Below are 16951 nucleotides of genomic sequence, written 5' to 3'. Positions count from 1 at the left end.
CATAGAGACAGAGGAATCACCGTTGTATGACCCCCCACCAAGGTAGGTAAGGGCTAGAGAGACAAAGGAATGTACAGAACAAAAAACAAAACAAGGCAATGTAGTTCCTCAAATAGGATTCAAAGAAACATTCATTTTTTTCTTCTGAGCATGACCTCTTTCCTCCTGTTTTTCAGTCCAAGTTGTTGGTGATCATCCTCACGAGGATGACTTTGTATTTGTATGTCTAATTATATGTGGTAGAGCGTGTATCTGAGATACACGCTAGAGCAGCCTGGAAGATAACCCTTTCCCAATTTTTCCCAAGTTTTAATTAATAGCGTTTGGGTCTATTGATCAATGTAGTCAAACAAGTTCTTCTAAAGGAAGGCAGGATGTTTGGGTGTGTAGGCTTTGGAGTGTTATCTGGGATGGATCAGGAGTATCAGGAGATTCATCATCAACTTATTGCTCTTCCTCTTTCGTAGTCCCAAATGAAGTGCTCCAGGAGATAGGCCATGGACATGCAAAAGAGGAGCCTCAAGCAGAGAGTGAGAAGTGGACCACTAAGGGTGGGCAACCTGCTGTGAACAAACTCCACAGCATAAGCTACACCCCTCCAAAGCGCATCGCCCCCAAAACTGAACCCAACATACCTGCAGAGACTAATGGTGGTCCAACCGGCGGGGCGACCAAAGAAATGAAAGTGACCAAAGAGAGGGTTAGTACAGAAGCCCCTGAAACCTCCTCCAAAAGCCCTGTTAAATCGCAACCCGAAACAAGAATGGGAGTGGACTCTCATCCTGGAAAGAAAATCAAAGAGGAACCAAAAACGAGAGACGAGGTTGAGACCGTATCCTCGGTAGTGGCGACCAATGAAATGCAAGTGACGAAAAAGAGGGGTAGAACAGCAACCCCTGAAACCTCCTCAAAAGGCCCTGTTAAATCGCAATCCGAAACAAGCATGGAACTGGACGCTCATCCTGGAAAGAAAGTCAAAGAGGAACCAAAAACGAGAGAAGAGGTTGAGACCGTGCCCTCGGTAGTGGCTTCAGGGCAGCCTGGGACGCCTGTGAACGTTAAACAAGAGCCGGAGAATGAGGGAGAAGAGGCCAGAGTACAGGTGTGGACCGAAAGCTCAACACAAATGTGCACCGCAGAAAGCATGGAAGAGACAGCCATGTCGAGAAAGAGGAAGGCTCGAGGAAGTAGTGAGGAGGCTGGAAGCCAACGACTGCGACTCTGCCTTGTGGATGTATCAAAAACAACAGCAAATCCCTCTGGACATCTGACCGGAGTGGATGATAGGAATGCCACAGAAAAGGCCTTGTTGGAAGATGTCAAACCAGCTAGAGCTCAACTAGATAAAGGTGAGTATTGCCGTCTATATTTGGGTTGCTTTTGGAAGGGTTCCCAAATTGGGCTGGAACGCTAGTAAATCCAAACCATTTCATTGCAATGCAATTCACTGATTGATATGTATGTGGTCCACAATGGTTGTTCCTCAGTTCTCGCTAGCCCTCCTGCAATTCCTTATAAATTGTGGGATTTTATCAAGATGAAGGATCGTGAGCCAGTGATTGGTCAGTAACGCTTAAATATTTTTTTTTTAATTGTATCTATAAATGCTTCTAAAAGCAATGATCTCAAATGGTGACCATTTTTTTTCACTTTCCTTTCTCTAGGTTTACATGCACTCTTTGAATGCCATTGTGAACCATACGCTCCAATCTACCTTTGCAAAAGCTGCTGCGTGAAAGTCCATGAGAAAGACATCCTTGGACATATCACTGGAATGAAACACCGAATGCGGTATCTGGTGAGTAGATGTTGAATTAATATTGGTACACTTAGCCATGTCTGGCAGACACTCGTTCTACCATCTGTTCCAGGATTTTATACAATCCTTAACATACTTTAAGAGTTCACTACGAAGCATATGCTCATTTAAAGTGTGAATTTTCCAATTTAATTGAGCTCTTGTCACCTTTACTTCTTTAATCTAGAATGCAACAAAGAGGTAACCAAACGGTTAACCTTAATTACCTTTTCAGACAGGGTTAACATTTGCATTTAGAGGTATGACTACCTAAGTGCTTGAGACGTTAACCCTCTCATTGTGTCTGTCGTTTTCAATCTGCTCATTTCAGAAATTGCAATCCATAAATGTGAAACGACAGCAGTTGGCCGTCAGAATAGCTGCAGCTGAACAGGAACGACGGGCTGGATTTGGAGAAGCTCAGGTGTGAAATGACATTCAAAAAGTATAAAATTCTCTCAATCCTCGTTCAGACTTTAAATAAATGGGTCATTGGATAGTCCTAGTGGTTGGCATCGGCTTTTTGGTCAGCTCCCCATACGCAGAGTACGCAGAAGGTTGCAACGTTTTTTTTTTCTTCTTTTTGTATGGCGCATTGCTGCCAGAATAGAAAAATAGCAAGGTTATGACATTTTATGAGATAATTGTCCCGTCAAAACGAGAAAACATTCGTGATAATACGCACAATTTATCTTGTAGGCTTATTATGAGAAAACAACTAAAGCTTTTTTGTATGGATAAGGAAACCATTTCCCTGGGAGTATAATCATCATACGGTGGGATATGATATGAACAAATGTTTAATCATATTTACATGATTATATCACCAGATGTGAAATATTCTCATTATGCACAAACCAAGTCGTTACAGACTGGGCTTGGGGAGATAATTATTATAGTCACAAATTATTATTATAATAAGTAATGAGATTAAGTACTATGAAGCAGACTAGGTAAAACACAACAGAATGAAGCAGAGGAGGGGAAAACACAACAGAATGAAGCAGAGTACGGGAAACACAACAGAATGAAGCAGAGTACGGGAAACACAACAGAATGAAGCAGAGTAGAAGAAACACAACAGAATGAAGCAGAGTAGAAGAAACACAACAGAATGAAGCAGAGTACGGGAAACACAACAGAATGAAGCAGAGTAGAAGAAACACAGCAGAATGAAGCAGAGTAGAGGAAACACACGGCCGAAAGTGCAAATGGCAAAAATGCCATTCTAGTATAATGCTACAGTGTGTTGCATTTCAAACACGGCTACAAACATTGCCGACTATAAAAGCTCTATTACCTACTGATGAAAGCCCTTCCGTTTGTACTATAAGAAATGATGCTAACTTGGGTAGGGATACTTTATGTTTCGGAATAATTACCACTTATGTCCAACGGTGTCGTCAGGTTAATGAAATGTGACTCTTCGAAACAACCGCTTTTCTATAATCGTAAAAAAAATGAAGAGAAGTAAAAAACAGGAGAATAACATCAATTTTTGTCTTATTGCAATTACGTAGACTATAAAATAGTTGCTCGTTTTGACAAAGTGTGCTGCACATGCTTATCCCACATTTCCGTTTGTGTTTGTCTAGGTTGTTGAGCTCACTCCAGAGCAGTATGGTGAAATTTCAAAACAAAGCTATGATTTGGGTAAGCGACCCCTTGCCTTGATTTAACCTGATATGTTCTAGGCCTCTTGACCTTGGGCCATGCTACACATTTTTATGAAAATGGTTTTGGGAACGGAAAATGAATTCCCTTATCGTGTGGAAGTGTTTCATTGAGTATACGTTTAATACAAGTGCATGGCCATTGGAAGCTATACACTCCACCATACGAGTTTATAGTAACGAATAAGCTCACATTGATTGGGAGGCCACGGCATCAGTACTAAAAACAGTAACACAACTTCTTCAATATGTTGAACCACAGAGCAAGGATCATTCTTGGACCATGTCGGCACTTTGCGATTTAAATTGAAATAACGATAGTCCCGTCCACACTAACGGCGCGAATATTTTGTGATTTAAAAATCTGATATGCCGATATATCAGCCGATATATATATTTTTAAAAAATCCAGAAACACGGAACAAAACAAACAGATTTCCCTAACATTGGTTATTTGTAGTTATCCTTTAAATCCTTTTCACTCCTTTACGCTTACACGTAACAATAGCAAAACTGGACATGGTAGTCATGAATTAAGTCATGCTTATCGACTTTAGAGAATTGATGGTGATGTTCTTTAAATTGTTATTCAAGCAATGCATGTCTCGTGACAGTTGCTAACTTACCATGATCACACTTGCACACATGAGCTGTGTTCGAAATCGTTCCCTATTCACTCACTGACTATTCCCTATATAGTGTTTATAGTATAGTGATATAGTGCACTATATAGGGAACAAACAAACGAGAATTCGGACACTACGCTGAACATTTCTAAACGTCATTTGCGTCAGTAAATGCGCCAAGTATTTGTGTGACGCAGACAGATGCGCACACATCATGTAAACAAACCGGACTCACGAGGAAAGCTGGAGGTTGTGTCGATTTTGAATGTTACATCTACTTGATGAAGGTTTTTTTTAATTAATTTTGAATGTTACATTTTCTATGTTAAATCCCCTATAAATTGTTGACATTTCTAAACGAAAGCCAGAGAGACGTTTTCGCGGTTATTCAGCTTCTTCTCCTGCGGAAAAACACGACCTTATTGCATTGTGGTATGGGAGTAACATGTAGGGAACATCGTATGTACACTCAAATTTGGGGTATTTTAAGTCGGCTATATCATGCACTATATTGCATGAAATTAACCACTGAGAATTCGAACACCACTACGAAATGGGGCACTATATCCGCTATGAACAACACCGATGATCTCCGTCGATCTCCGTCATTCACTCTGCCTGAATCAGAGGGTTTGGGTTGTTAGAGCGCCTTCTGGTGGAGAAACTATGCAACGCCAGCATTTATTTTAAAATATTCATTTATCGGCCATTATAAATGCCGATACCGAATAGTTTGAAAAATGCCTAATATCGGCCTCCCGATATATCGGTCGGGCTCTGAAAATTTAGCTTCGAAAATAGTTATCTAATAACTAGATCCTAAATGAGACCAAAGAAAAACTTCCACAGTGTATGTCATGTGAAATGCATCTTGCGTTCTGCTGTGGTCTATCTTCACAGGCCTGCTGTTATGTCAGAACACAATGCAGAGATCTCCTCCCGCCCCAAAGGTGAAGCAATAATCTTGTTCTAATAATATTCAAAAATCAATTCTCCTGTAATCACTTCAAAATCCTTCTGTAATCTTGAAAAGGACAGAAATCCATGTCCAACTGCACTTTGTTTTTTGTTTTGAAGGTGTTGACATGCAAACCTGATGCTGTGAGACCCTCAGCAGCACAAAAGCAATCTCCATCTTTGGCCCTATCGACCTCTTCTTCCTGTGGCACAGGCGAAACTACACACGTAGCCAATCAAACTAAAGCACAACAAACAGAATTGAAGGTGGAATCCTTATCCACACTGGAAAGTAGGGTATCGGTGAAGGGGTTAGATACTGATAAAAATAGTCCAAGTACAGAGACAGGCAAAGTGTTTGTGCCCAAAATTGGAATCCCTTCAAAAACCATTGTAGAAAAATGTATACCTGCACCCTCCATCATATCCATGGCCCCATCTATTTGTTTATTATCCTCCAAAACCAGGGTCACATTTGCAAAACCTCTTGAAACCTCTCCCAAGTCGAGTCCATCCATCAAAAATGCGTTGACGCCTGTCTCAAAAGTGGTCCGCTTCTTTGAATCTGCCAAATTCCTCGGACCTGCGACCTCATCCGAAATTGAAGCGCAGACTAAAGGGCGAACAACCCATGACTCACAATCGCTGCCGGAAACAAAACAGCCATCTTTATCTGTGGCCCTCATGCCTACTTCTAACACTGCTCCCCTTGCGAGTGACTCAGGCAAAACTACATTCTTCCCCCCTAAACCTAAAGCGCAAAAAACTGGATTGCCCGAGAACAAAGCAACCTCTTCCCCCACCCTCAACAGTGGTGCAACCTTCAAGGTCTCGCGCACTGATGCAAACACTCAAATCACAGTGACTTCCAGATCGGTTGTGCCAGAAATTGGGATCCCTGCAAAAACCCTTGTTGAAGAATTCATAGCTGCACCCTTCTTTAAACCCGTTGCCACGGCGCTTTCTATATCACCCTCCCAATCTAGTGTTAAAAAGACATCTAAAGACGCAGCTCCCGCTATGGACCAAGAGCGAACAAACCCAGACGCCAGCATCATGTGCAAAAGCACCCCGATTCCCCACAGTGGTATTTTTTCCTACCCACAACCTGTCGTGGAAGCTCTGTCCCCCACCAGATCGCTCCTCTCCAAACCGCCAGGGGAACGAAGTACTGCCAGCACAGAGCAGGGCTTGGGGTCCGCCTCACCGACCACACCAGTCTACAGCCCCTCCACCTTCCCACCAAACCACACAGCGGTGGCCGATTCCTCCAAGGTCCAAAGGTCAAAAAACCAACCAGTTGTCGGTAAGTGTTCTTCTCCCAAATATGCTTGTCTTATGTCCGCCTTTTCCCCGGCATGGTCCACGCGTTTACACTGACCGAGGTAATATACCGGCTTTATTTCGCACCCCGATTTACCCTCTCAGACCCTACACATATGGGCTCTTTCATTTTGATGTAATTGAGATTAGACGGCTTCGCTGTTCTAGGGGCAGGACTTGGTCCGTGGTGAAGCTGCGTTGTCCCTACAACAGAGATAACGCAGTGATATCAACATGAGTAGTTCTAACTAAAGAGACGGTGAAATCCAAGAGCTGCTGACCATCATGGGAGAGAAGCGGATGCAGTCGCATTAAACGAAGACAGGGAAAGTTGGTGCGACCTAGGAGAAAGTACCAGAGAAACTTTCAGGATAAAAACAAATAAAATAAAGAAATAAAAGCAAAATAAAGAATATGTTGGTGTTTTGCACTTGTAAATAGTTAATCGGTTTGTAGACTTCAATCTGACGTAGTCTTCATTCTTGCAGGGGAGTAGCTTAAATAACAAAAATAAATAAACATTTGGAGTATGCAAATTATTCTGAAGAGGACTCCTTGCGTAGTCCCGCCTACTCCAACGAACCAAGAAAGCCGGCTCCTTGACGAAGGGGGATTATACCCCTCGGTTTTACAAAGGCTAGACAGTGAAATTGCAGGGCGTGCCAAGCCAGTGTTTCTTTTTTGCAGTGTAAAAATTCCTATTTAATCTTTTTTTTTCTTTTTTTTGTAACCTTTTGGCTGGGTGTCAAGAAACCTGGACTATTGTTCTTTTTTCTTCAGGAACGGGCAGCCTTGTCGTGGTAAAATGTGAAAAGAGGCGCCAGTCCTACTGTCTGCTGTGCTCGGTCCGGCTGAGAAAGGGGGATCACATGACCAGCAACAGCCACCGTTATAAATATCTGGTGTGTGTCTGTGTGTGTGCGTGCTAGACCAGAGCCCAGATTCCGGCAGGGCTGAGGTTGAACATGTGTTCTGATGTTCTGTCTACAGAAGTTCCATTCTTTTGCCTGGGATTTGGACGAGAAGAGGATGCTGACAGCGGTCACTCACCTGGCTGATCTAGAGAAGGTGCAAGGGACTGTCGTCAAGGTGATGACGGCTGCCAGGCCTTCCCCCAAAAACTTGATTAATTAAAATGATTATTAATCAATCATGGTCAGAATTTAAATGAATTTAGGGTGCACTCACACTAGGCCATCTGGCCGTGGCCGTTGGCCGTTTTCACACCTAACCGTGCTCAACTGGCCCCATTGTTCTCTGGCCTGCACTCACACTAGGCCATCTGGCCGTGGCTGTTGGCCGTCGCAACTGTGGCCTGGCCACGGTAGGCTCTTGTACATACGTCATCACGTTGTAACACGTCATCACCAAGCGTCCGCTGCATGGACCATAATAAAGTCTGCCGCCAGTCAGAGTTTTAACGACAATGGACAACAACACAGAGAACACAGTTCGCACTTTGCTGAGTCTGTGGTCGCGGATTCTCCCAAATACATCAGGAATTCTTGTGGGTCTTCTCCAACTGTGCCTGAATAGCATCGTCTGCCAAAATGGCTAACAGACACTCGACTTATCTATGGGACCAACAGTTGAACCGCTTGACGCCATGTTCACCGTTTAATGGGAGGGAAGGCTCGTCGCCTTTATTATATCCATGATCGTCGCATGGACGATTCGTCATCCAGCTCAGGTTGCGTAGCCGTGCATATGTGCGCGTGTCGGCTCATTAGCATCTGTACCGTGGCGGCCCGTACCGTAGCAGCACACCTCTCCAAAGTGGCCAAGTTGGCCTGGCCTGGCCAGACTGGCCACACTCACACTGGCAGATTTGAGCACGGTTAGGTGTGAAAGCGGCCACGGCCAGATGGCCTAGTGTGAGTGCACCCTCAGTTTGTTTGTTATTGAAGCAAAGCCTCTTAGACACAGAGCACGTCTAAAATAATTCCTATTTTTGTATTTTAGACGTTGGTGGTGAATGGTGAGATTTACAACCGTCTGGGAACTATTTCTGAAGAAAAAGGTAACAATTCTCAGCAAGTGAGAAGGTTGAATAGTGTACTGCCAGTGACGTCTAGTGCTGTACCTCTCAAGTATAAGCTATGTATTAATAGATTTGTCTCCCTGTGAAGCTCTAGCTAAAGTGAGGGAACTGTTGGAATCCCAGAGTCTCTCATCCACCAAAGCCAAAGCAGAAGGCCTCCAATGTGTCTCAGTTTCCCACGCAGCGTCAAGCTCAGCTGATGGTAAATGACTTTCCTTCTGCTCCCTTTATAGTCCGGTGCAAAATATGATGTATACCTGGTCATACTGAAGTGTGTTTGTGTGCGTGTGTGTGTGTGTGTGTGTGTGTGTGTGTTGCCACCTCTCTACATCATACGAAACTGGGCTTTAGCCGTCCAGCCAAGCAATGGTCCCTCTGAGCAGCCTCAGTCCAGCCATGTTCCCCATCTGCTGCTCCACAGCCCAGGTCAAAGAGCAAGCAAAAAACAACAACAACAACAACAACAACATATAGAAACGGTGTACAAGAAAAGAGTGGGGCATTCTAGTCCCAAGAACGTAACCGACTTAAAGGGAGTAGGCTTGTCTGATAGATGAGTTTTCAGGTGAGATTTGAAAGTGATAATGTAACTGGAGTGTTGGATGTCATGAGGCAGAGTTCCAGAGGTGGAACTCTCTGCTAGATAACCTTAAGAACTTGGGGGGCTCTCTCCTTTGTGGCCCTCATAAAGCCCTCCCTGTCTCTTCCCCTCAGGATGACGTGAGCCTGGTCTGGAGGGGGTTAAAGCTTTAACCAGGGTTCATCTCAGGGGCAGAAGAGGGTGTAAATCATAGGGTTGGGAAAAATTATTTATTCTTTGCTGCATCGCGATTCTGTGTAGAACGATTGCGTCTCGAAAGGGATAATTTGAGTAGTTTTAAAATGATTTAATTTATCTTCAATTTTGTATTGGTCAGTTTAATGCGTTATTAACGGCGTTAATGCAAACCAATTTTAACCGCCTTAATTTCTTTATCGTGCGATTAACGCTCTTTTGGCTTGGCAAACGTAGTTTTTTCACCTGCTGTCTAGAAAGAACTAGTCACGTTAGAAAAACTACAACACCATACTGGATCTAGCTACACCGGAAACAAAACAAACACGCCGCATGAACTTGTAGGGGCAAGCGAGGATACGGAGCGGGTGAAAAACTCCTTAAAAGTGTGTGTGTGTTTGTGTGTCACTCTGTTCGAGCCTGAACGAGAGTTAAATGTTGTCATTAGCTGTTACGTCTTTCTGATAGTGCTGTCAGTTTAACACGTTACTAACGGCGTTAACTCAAACCAATTTTAACGGCGTTAATTTTTTTATCGCACGTTTGACGCTCTTTTGGCTTGGCAAACATTGTCGTTTTTTCACCTGCTGTCTTGCAATAACTAGTCACGTTAGAAAAACTACAACACCATACTGGATCTAGCTACGCCGGAAACAACACAACAAGCACGCCGCACAAACTTATTGGGGCAAGCAAGGATACGGAGTAGGTGAAACTCCTTAAAAGTGTGTGTGTCTTTGTGTCACTCATTGTTATCCCGCAGTAATCAGCCCGACAGCCCCGAACCGTTAACGGCCCACCGGGAATTCTCCCGACTCTCCCGACTACCACTCTGCCAGTGTGTGTGTGTGTGTGTGTGTGGTCTCTCTTCTTCTATCCATCTTACCAGCCTGATTCAGCATACGCATAGCATGCACGCAAAATCACAGCCAGACACAAGAACGACGAAAAAGTTCTTATTCTTCTAATTGACTAAGAGCAGCTTTTTCTTTAATGACATAGAAAAGAAAGATTAGAAAGAAAAGAAAACTGAATCTGTTTATTTTTTAGCTACTTACATAGTGTGTTGCAATGCAAGCTGCAGTAATTATCGAAAGTCATATTTTTGATTCTTTAAGATCATCACAAAAGTAGGAAGTGATTAGCCAACACAGAGTAGCAAATTCAGATGTGTATATATATATATAGTTGACCTTGGGTGTCTTGAAAGGCGCCTCTAAATGAAATGTATTATTATTATTATTTTTATATATATTTCTGAAAATCCCGCATGGAAAGGTACATATAAAAAAAAAATTATGTTTTGAGATGCATCGATAATCGTTTTAGAATCGAATCGTTGACCTCTGAATCGGAATCGAATCGTGAGGTGCTAAGAGATCCCCACCTCTAGGTGTAACCTACCTCATGACCTTTTGGCCTTTACTGGCCCAGATCAGGTAACATAATAATGAATACGGGGCTGGTCGCTCAACACGTTCTGGTCAGTTTGACTCCTTAAGGGATTCGAAGGAAAGGGGTGCAGCTATCGTGCCTACATTTCTGTTGGTTTGCTTCAGTCCTATAGAGGCCTCTTCCATCCATCCATTGTTTGCCCTCATGCTAACATCCCTCCCCTTTCTGTTCCACGTCGCTAGTAGAGGAGAGCAACGAGGTCCCTCGTCCTATGGCCGCTGGCTCACCGACACAAGCACTTCCCTCGCTCCCCCGGGCATTAGAAGAACCCAAGATGCACATCACACAGCCCGACCCTGCCCCACGTAGGGAACCCAGTCCCCAGGGACCAGTGGGCCGTCCAACGGCAGAACTGGACCACCGGCCTTCAGCTAACTCCAAACACAATGGAGAGAGCATACCGCAGATGGAGCAAAAAGGTGTGTGTGTGTGTGTGTGCGTGCGTGCGTGCGTGCGTGCGTGCGTGCGTGTGTGTGTGTGGGCATTATTCGATAGCCTGGTAATGTGTATAGGTCTACGTACGGTAGGAATATTCATACTGGTTTAAATAATAAATGTAGTTGTGTTTCCAACCTTTGCTGAGCAAGAGTTTTGTTCAAAAGTTCGGTGATTGAAACAAATTAAAGCCTGGCCTATTGAAGTTTTATGGTAGGCCTACCACTGGCATGCACCTACCCGATGTCAAGTGGACCGGGTTGTATTCACTGCGGGTCTCTCTTCTTCTATCCATCTTACCAAATACATTTTATTACTGTCCTTCTCAACACTCTCTGATCTCACTAAAAGGCTAGCCGCACGAAATCAAGGAATATTTAGAATAGGAAAAAATGTGTTAAAGAGAGTTAACTGACATTAATGCGATTAATCGCGATTAAATATTTGAATTGCTTGACAGCACTAGTATTGGCCAATCTGATTTGTCTGGACGCGATTGCGATTCAGCCTACGCATAGCGTGCACGCAAACTCACAGCCAGACACAACAACGACCAACAAGTTCTTATTCTTCTAATTGACTAAGAGCAGCTTTTTCTTTAATGACATAGAAAAGAAAGATTAGAAAGAAAAGAAAACTAAATCTGTTTATTTTTTACCTACTTCCATAGTGTGTTGCAATGCAAGCTGCAGTAATTATTGCATTGTTCATCGAAAGTCATATTTGTGATTCTTTAATGATCATCACAAAAGTAGGAAGTGATTAGCCAACACCGAGTATATATTTTTGAAAATCCCGCATGGAAATGTACACATAAAAAAAAGAAATGCTTCGAGATGCATCGATTATCGTTTTAGAATCGAATCGTTGACCTCTGAATCGGAATCGAATCGTGAGGTGCTAAGAGATCCCCACCTCTAGGTGTAACCTACCTCATGACCTTTTGGCCTTTACTGGCCCAGATCAGGTAACATATTAATGAATACAGGGCTGGTCGCTCAACACGTTCTGGTCAGTTTGACTCCATTTCTGTTGGTTTGCTTCAGTCCTATAGAGGCCTCTTCCATCCATCCATTGTTTGCCCTCATGCTAACATCCCTCCCCTTTCTGTTCCACGTCGCTAGTAGAGGAGAGCAACGAGGTCCCTCGTCCTATGGCCGCTGGCTCACCGACACAAGCACTTCCCTCGCTCCCCCGGGCATTAGAAGAACCCAAGATGCACATCACACAGCCCGACCCTGCCCCACGTAGGGAACCCAGTCCCCAGGGACCAGTGGGCCGTCCAACGGCAGAACTGGACCACCGGCCTTCAGCTAACTCCAAACACAATGGAGAGAGCATACCGCAGATGGAGCAAAAAGGTGTGTGTGTGTGTGTGTGTGTGCGTGCGTGCGTGCGTGTGGGCATTATTCGATAGCCTGGTAATGTGTATAGGTCTACGTACGGTAGGAATATTCATACTGGTTTAAATAATAAATGTAGTTGTGTTTCCAACCTTTGCTGAGCAAGAGTTTTGTTCAAAAGTTCGGTGATTGAAACAAATTAAAGCCTGGCCTATTGAAGTTTTATGGTAGGCCTACCACTGGCATGCACCTACCCGATGTCAAGTGGACCGGGTTGTATTCACTGCGGGTCTCTCTTCTTCTATCCATCTTACCAAATACATTTTATTACTGTCCTTCTCAACACTCTCTGATCTCACTAAAAGGCTAGCCGCACGAAATCAAGGAATATTTAGAATAGGAAAAAATGTGTTAAAGAGAGTTAACTGACATTAATGCGATTAATCGCGATTAAATATTTGAATTGCTTGACAGCACTAGTATTGGCCAATCTGATTTGTCTGGACGCGATTGCGATTCAGCCTACGCATAGCGTGCACGCAAACTCACAGCCAGACACAACAACGACCAACAAGTTCTTATTCTTCTAATTGACTAAGAGCAGCTTTTTCTTTAATGACATAGAAAAGAAAGATTAGAAAGAAAAGAAAACTAAATCTGTTTATTTTTTACCTACTTCCATAGTGTGTTGCAATGCAAGCTGCAGTAATTATTGCATTGTTCATCGAAAGTCATATTTGTGATTCTTTAATCATCATCACAAAAGTAGGAAGTGATTAGCCAACACCGAGTATATATTTTTGAAAATCCCGCATGGAAATGTACACATAAAAAAAAGAAATGCTTCGAGATGCATCGATTATCGTTTTAGAATCGAATCGTTGACCTCTGAATCGGAATCGAATCGTGAGGTGCTAAGAGATCCCCACCTCTAGGTGTAACCTACCTCATGACCTTTTGGCCTTTACTGGCCCAGATCAGGTAACATATTAATGAATACAGGGCTGGTCGCTCAACACGTTCTGGTCAGTTTGACTCCATTTCTGTTGGTTTGCTTCAGTCCTATAGAGGCCTCTTCCATCCATCCATTGTTTGCCCTCATGCTAACATCCCTCCCCTTTCTGTTCCACGTCGCTAGTAGAGGAGAGCAACGAGGTCCCTCGTCCTATGGCCGCTGGCTCACCGACACAAGCACTTCCCTCGCTCCCCCGGGCATTAGAAGAACCCAAGATGCACATCACACAGCCCAACCCTGCCCCACGTAGGGAACCCAGTCCCCAGGGACCAGTGGGCCGTCCAACGGCAGAACTGGACCACCGGCCTTCAGCTAACTCCAAACACAATGGAGAGAGCATACCGCAGATGGAGCTAAAAGGTGTGTGTGTGTGTGTGTGTGTGTGTGTGTGTGTGTGTGTGTGTGTGTGTGTGTGTGTGTGTGTGTGTGTGTGTGTGTGTGTGTGTGTGTGTGTGTGTGTGTGTGTGTGTGTGTGTGTGTGTGTGTGGCATTATTCGATAGCCTGGTAATGTGTATAGGTCTACGTACGGTAGGAATATTCATACTGGTTTAAATAATAAATGTAGTTGTATTTCCCACCTTTGCTGAGCAAGAGTTTTGTTCAAAAGTTCGGTGATTGAAACAAATAAAAGCCTGGGCTATTGAAGTTTTATGGTAGGCCTACCACTGTCATGCACCTACCCGATGTCAAGTGGACCGGGTTGTATTCACTGCGGGTCTCTCTTCTTCTATCCATCTTACCAAATACATTTTATTACTGTCCTTCTCAACACTCTCTGATCTCACTAAAAGGCCAGCAGCACGAAATCAAGGGATATTTAGAATAGGATATATTTTTTTTTAAACAAGTTAACTGACATTAATGCGATTAAATGTTTTAATTGCTTGACAGCATTAGTATTGGCCAATCTGATTTGTCTGGACGCGATTGCGATTCAGCCTACGCATAGCGTGCACGCAAACTCACAGCCAGACACAAGAACGACAAACAAGTTCTTATTCTTCTAATTGACTAAGAGCAGCTTTTTCTTTAATGACATAGAAAAGAAAGATTAGAAAGAAAAGAAAACTGAATCTGTTTATTTTTTACCTACTTCCATAGTGTGTTGCAATGCAAGCTGCAGTAATTATTGCATTGTTCATCGAAAGTCATATTTGCGATTCTTTAAGATCGTCACAAAAGTAGGAAATGATTAGCCAACGCCGAGTAGCAAATTCAGATGTATATATATATATTTCTGAAAATCCCTCATGGAAATGTACATGTAAAAAAAAAAATGCTTCGAGATGCATCAATAATCGTTTTAGAATCGAATCGTTGACCTCTGAATCGGAATCGAATCGTGAGGTGCTAAGAGATCCCCACCTCTAGGTGTAACCTACCTCATGACCTTTTGGCCTTTACTGGCCCAGATCAGGTAACATATTAATGAATACAGGGCTGGTCGCTCAACACGTTCTGGTCAGTTTGACTCCTTAAGGGATTCCAAGGAAAGGGGTGCAGCTATCGTGCCTACATTTCTGTTGGTTTGCTTCAGTCCTATAGAGGCCTCTTCCATCCATCCATTGTTTGCCCTCATGCTAACATCCCTCCCCTTTCTGTTCCACGTCGCTAGTAGAGGAGAGCAACGAGGTCCCTCGTCCTATGGCCGCTGGCTCACCGACACAAGCACTTCCCTCGCTCCCCCGGGCATTAGAAGAACCCAAGATGCACATCACACAGCCCAACCCTGCCCCACGTAGGGAACCCAGTCCCCAGGGACCAGTGGGCCGTCCAACGGCAGAACTGGACCACCGGCCTTCAGCTAACTCCAAACACAATGGAGAGAGCATACCGCAGATGGAGCAAAAAGGTGTGTGCGTGTGTGTGTTCCACTCTAAATTCTTGTGTGTGTGTGGAACAAGCTATAGATCCCTCTGCTGCTTTTATTGCAGCCCCTATAGATAAGAAAGAAGATGGTTAACATTCCCGAACTAAGTTAAGGATGCTCACAAACCAACGGGCTACAGACTCAACCAATCAAAGTGTGTGTGTGTGCTTACCCATGTGACAACTACAGGAGAGAAGATTCTGGGGCCAAGCGATTTGTCCACCTTTCTGATGGTCCACTGCAGCAAAGAACCAATCATCGGTGATCCTCAATCAACTTAGTCTTCATCGTCTAAAGTGGATCTTGACACAAATGGATACAACCTTGATCAAAAGAAGTGTGTTACTCATAGTTTGTTCTCATTCCTCAGGTCTGGCCTTGGTGTTTGAGTGTCGTGCGCTCTTCGAGGAGACGTTCTACCTGTGTGGAAGCTGCATGAAGACATTCCCCATCAAGCTCATATGTAAACACATAGTGAGCGCCCAACACCAGCACACATACATGGTAGGTTCCAACATGGTCTCACAGGAATCCGTGAAATGACTACGGTCGGACGCTTAACTCGAAATCCGTGGCCACATCACGGAAACACGCCGATATCCGTGTGTGAGCCACGGAATAACTGTTATTTACTTGCATTGGAGCAAATTCCGTAGCCACATCACAGACAATTGAAGTGATTCCGTCAGACCACCACGGATTTTGAGTTAAGCCCCCTTTGTGGTCAAATGTGGCACACACACAGATTGAAACGGGAGCACACACACAGATTGAAATGGGAATCTGTGTGTGTGCCACAGAATATCATTTACTTGCATTGGAGCAACTTCCGTGGACACAATAAGGACAATTTAAGTGTTTCAGTGACCCCGGGTTTTGAGTTAAGCCCCCGTGGTCGACTCGCTCGTTGAAACGGGGATCCGTGTGTGAGCCACGGAACATCAGCGTCATTAACTTGCATTGGAGCGAATTCCGTGGCCACATCACGGAAATCGGCGTGTTTCCGTGATGTGTCCACGGATTACGAGTTATTTGTCCGTAGTCATTTCACGGATTCCTGTGAGACCAGGTTGTAGGTTCTGTGTCTAAGGATTAGTTTTCGACATCATAGTTAACATATAGGTACAACATCAAAGGTATCTAAAGAACTCTGGTCCACGCCATTGTGTGAATGTTGTAACACACACAGACTGACACATAATCAGGTGTCAGTCCATTTAAGACAATTTCGTAATTAACGCCTCAGTCATCTAAAATATACCATGTCGAAAATATTGTCTTGTATGTATTTGAATTGTAATTTCTGTTTGCGTTTATACCCCAGTTGAAGGAATACCCCCATTTCATGAGCTGGTGGGATCAGGACTTTTCTCCAGAGGAGAAGGAGGGGCTGCTGACGGACATCTCCTGGAAGATCTCTGAAAAGGAGGGCTATGACCAAATGGACGCCCAGGTAGCCAGTGTTGGGATACTAATGCCAACAAATAATTCAAACCATTTATTGTCGATTAATTTCATTTGTTTATTATATTGTCTATTTAAGTATACTTGTAGCCTATATTAACAAATATTACATTTACGAGACTATTTTTCAGTTGAATGGAATGAATCTTACAATGTTCAGATAGATGAATGATCA

General features: G+C 43.7%; 1 protein-coding gene across 9 annotated transcripts in view; it reads left to right on the top strand.

Moving 5' to 3' along the window:
- LOC132450845 (uncharacterized) overlaps positions 1-16951 on the top strand; it is a 36506-nt gene that overhangs the window by 12416 nt on the left and 7139 nt on the right. For 6 of the 9 annotated variants that reach the window (XM_060042979.1, XM_060042987.1, XM_060042985.1 and 3 more), the window contains exons 26-43: positions 468-1349; positions 1488-1562; positions 1665-1798; positions 2130-2222; positions 3394-3451; positions 4998-5047; positions 5175-6360; positions 7158-7279; positions 7368-7466; positions 8340-8397; positions 8507-8620; positions 10831-11067; positions 12208-12444; positions 13565-13801; positions 15058-15294; positions 15502-15573; positions 15683-15816; positions 16637-16765. In XM_060042979.1, the coding sequence (XP_059898962.1) occupies positions 468-1349; positions 1488-1562; positions 1665-1798; positions 2130-2222; positions 3394-3451; positions 4998-5047; positions 5175-6360; positions 7158-7279; positions 7368-7466; positions 8340-8397; positions 8507-8620; positions 10831-11067; positions 12208-12444; positions 13565-13801; positions 15058-15294; positions 15502-15573; positions 15683-15816; positions 16637-16765 (4154 nt within the window). The remainder of the gene's footprint in view (positions 1-467; positions 1350-1487; positions 1563-1664; positions 1799-2129; positions 2223-3393; positions 3452-4997; positions 5048-5174; positions 6361-7157; positions 7280-7367; positions 7467-8339; positions 8398-8506; positions 8621-10830; positions 11068-12207; positions 12445-13564; positions 13802-15057; positions 15295-15501; positions 15574-15682; positions 15817-16636; positions 16766-16951) is intronic. The other 3 variants (XM_060042983.1, XM_060042984.1, XM_060042980.1) reach the window with 3 other exon arrangements.

The sequence above is a fragment of the Gadus macrocephalus genome, chromosome 22 (assembly GCF_031168955.1).
Source record: "Gadus macrocephalus chromosome 22, ASM3116895v1".
Lineage (NCBI taxonomy): Eukaryota > Metazoa > Chordata > Actinopteri > Gadiformes > Gadidae > Gadus > Gadus macrocephalus.
The sequence above is the reverse complement of the archived record's forward strand: the minus strand, read 5'-3'. Positions and strand labels throughout refer to the sequence as shown.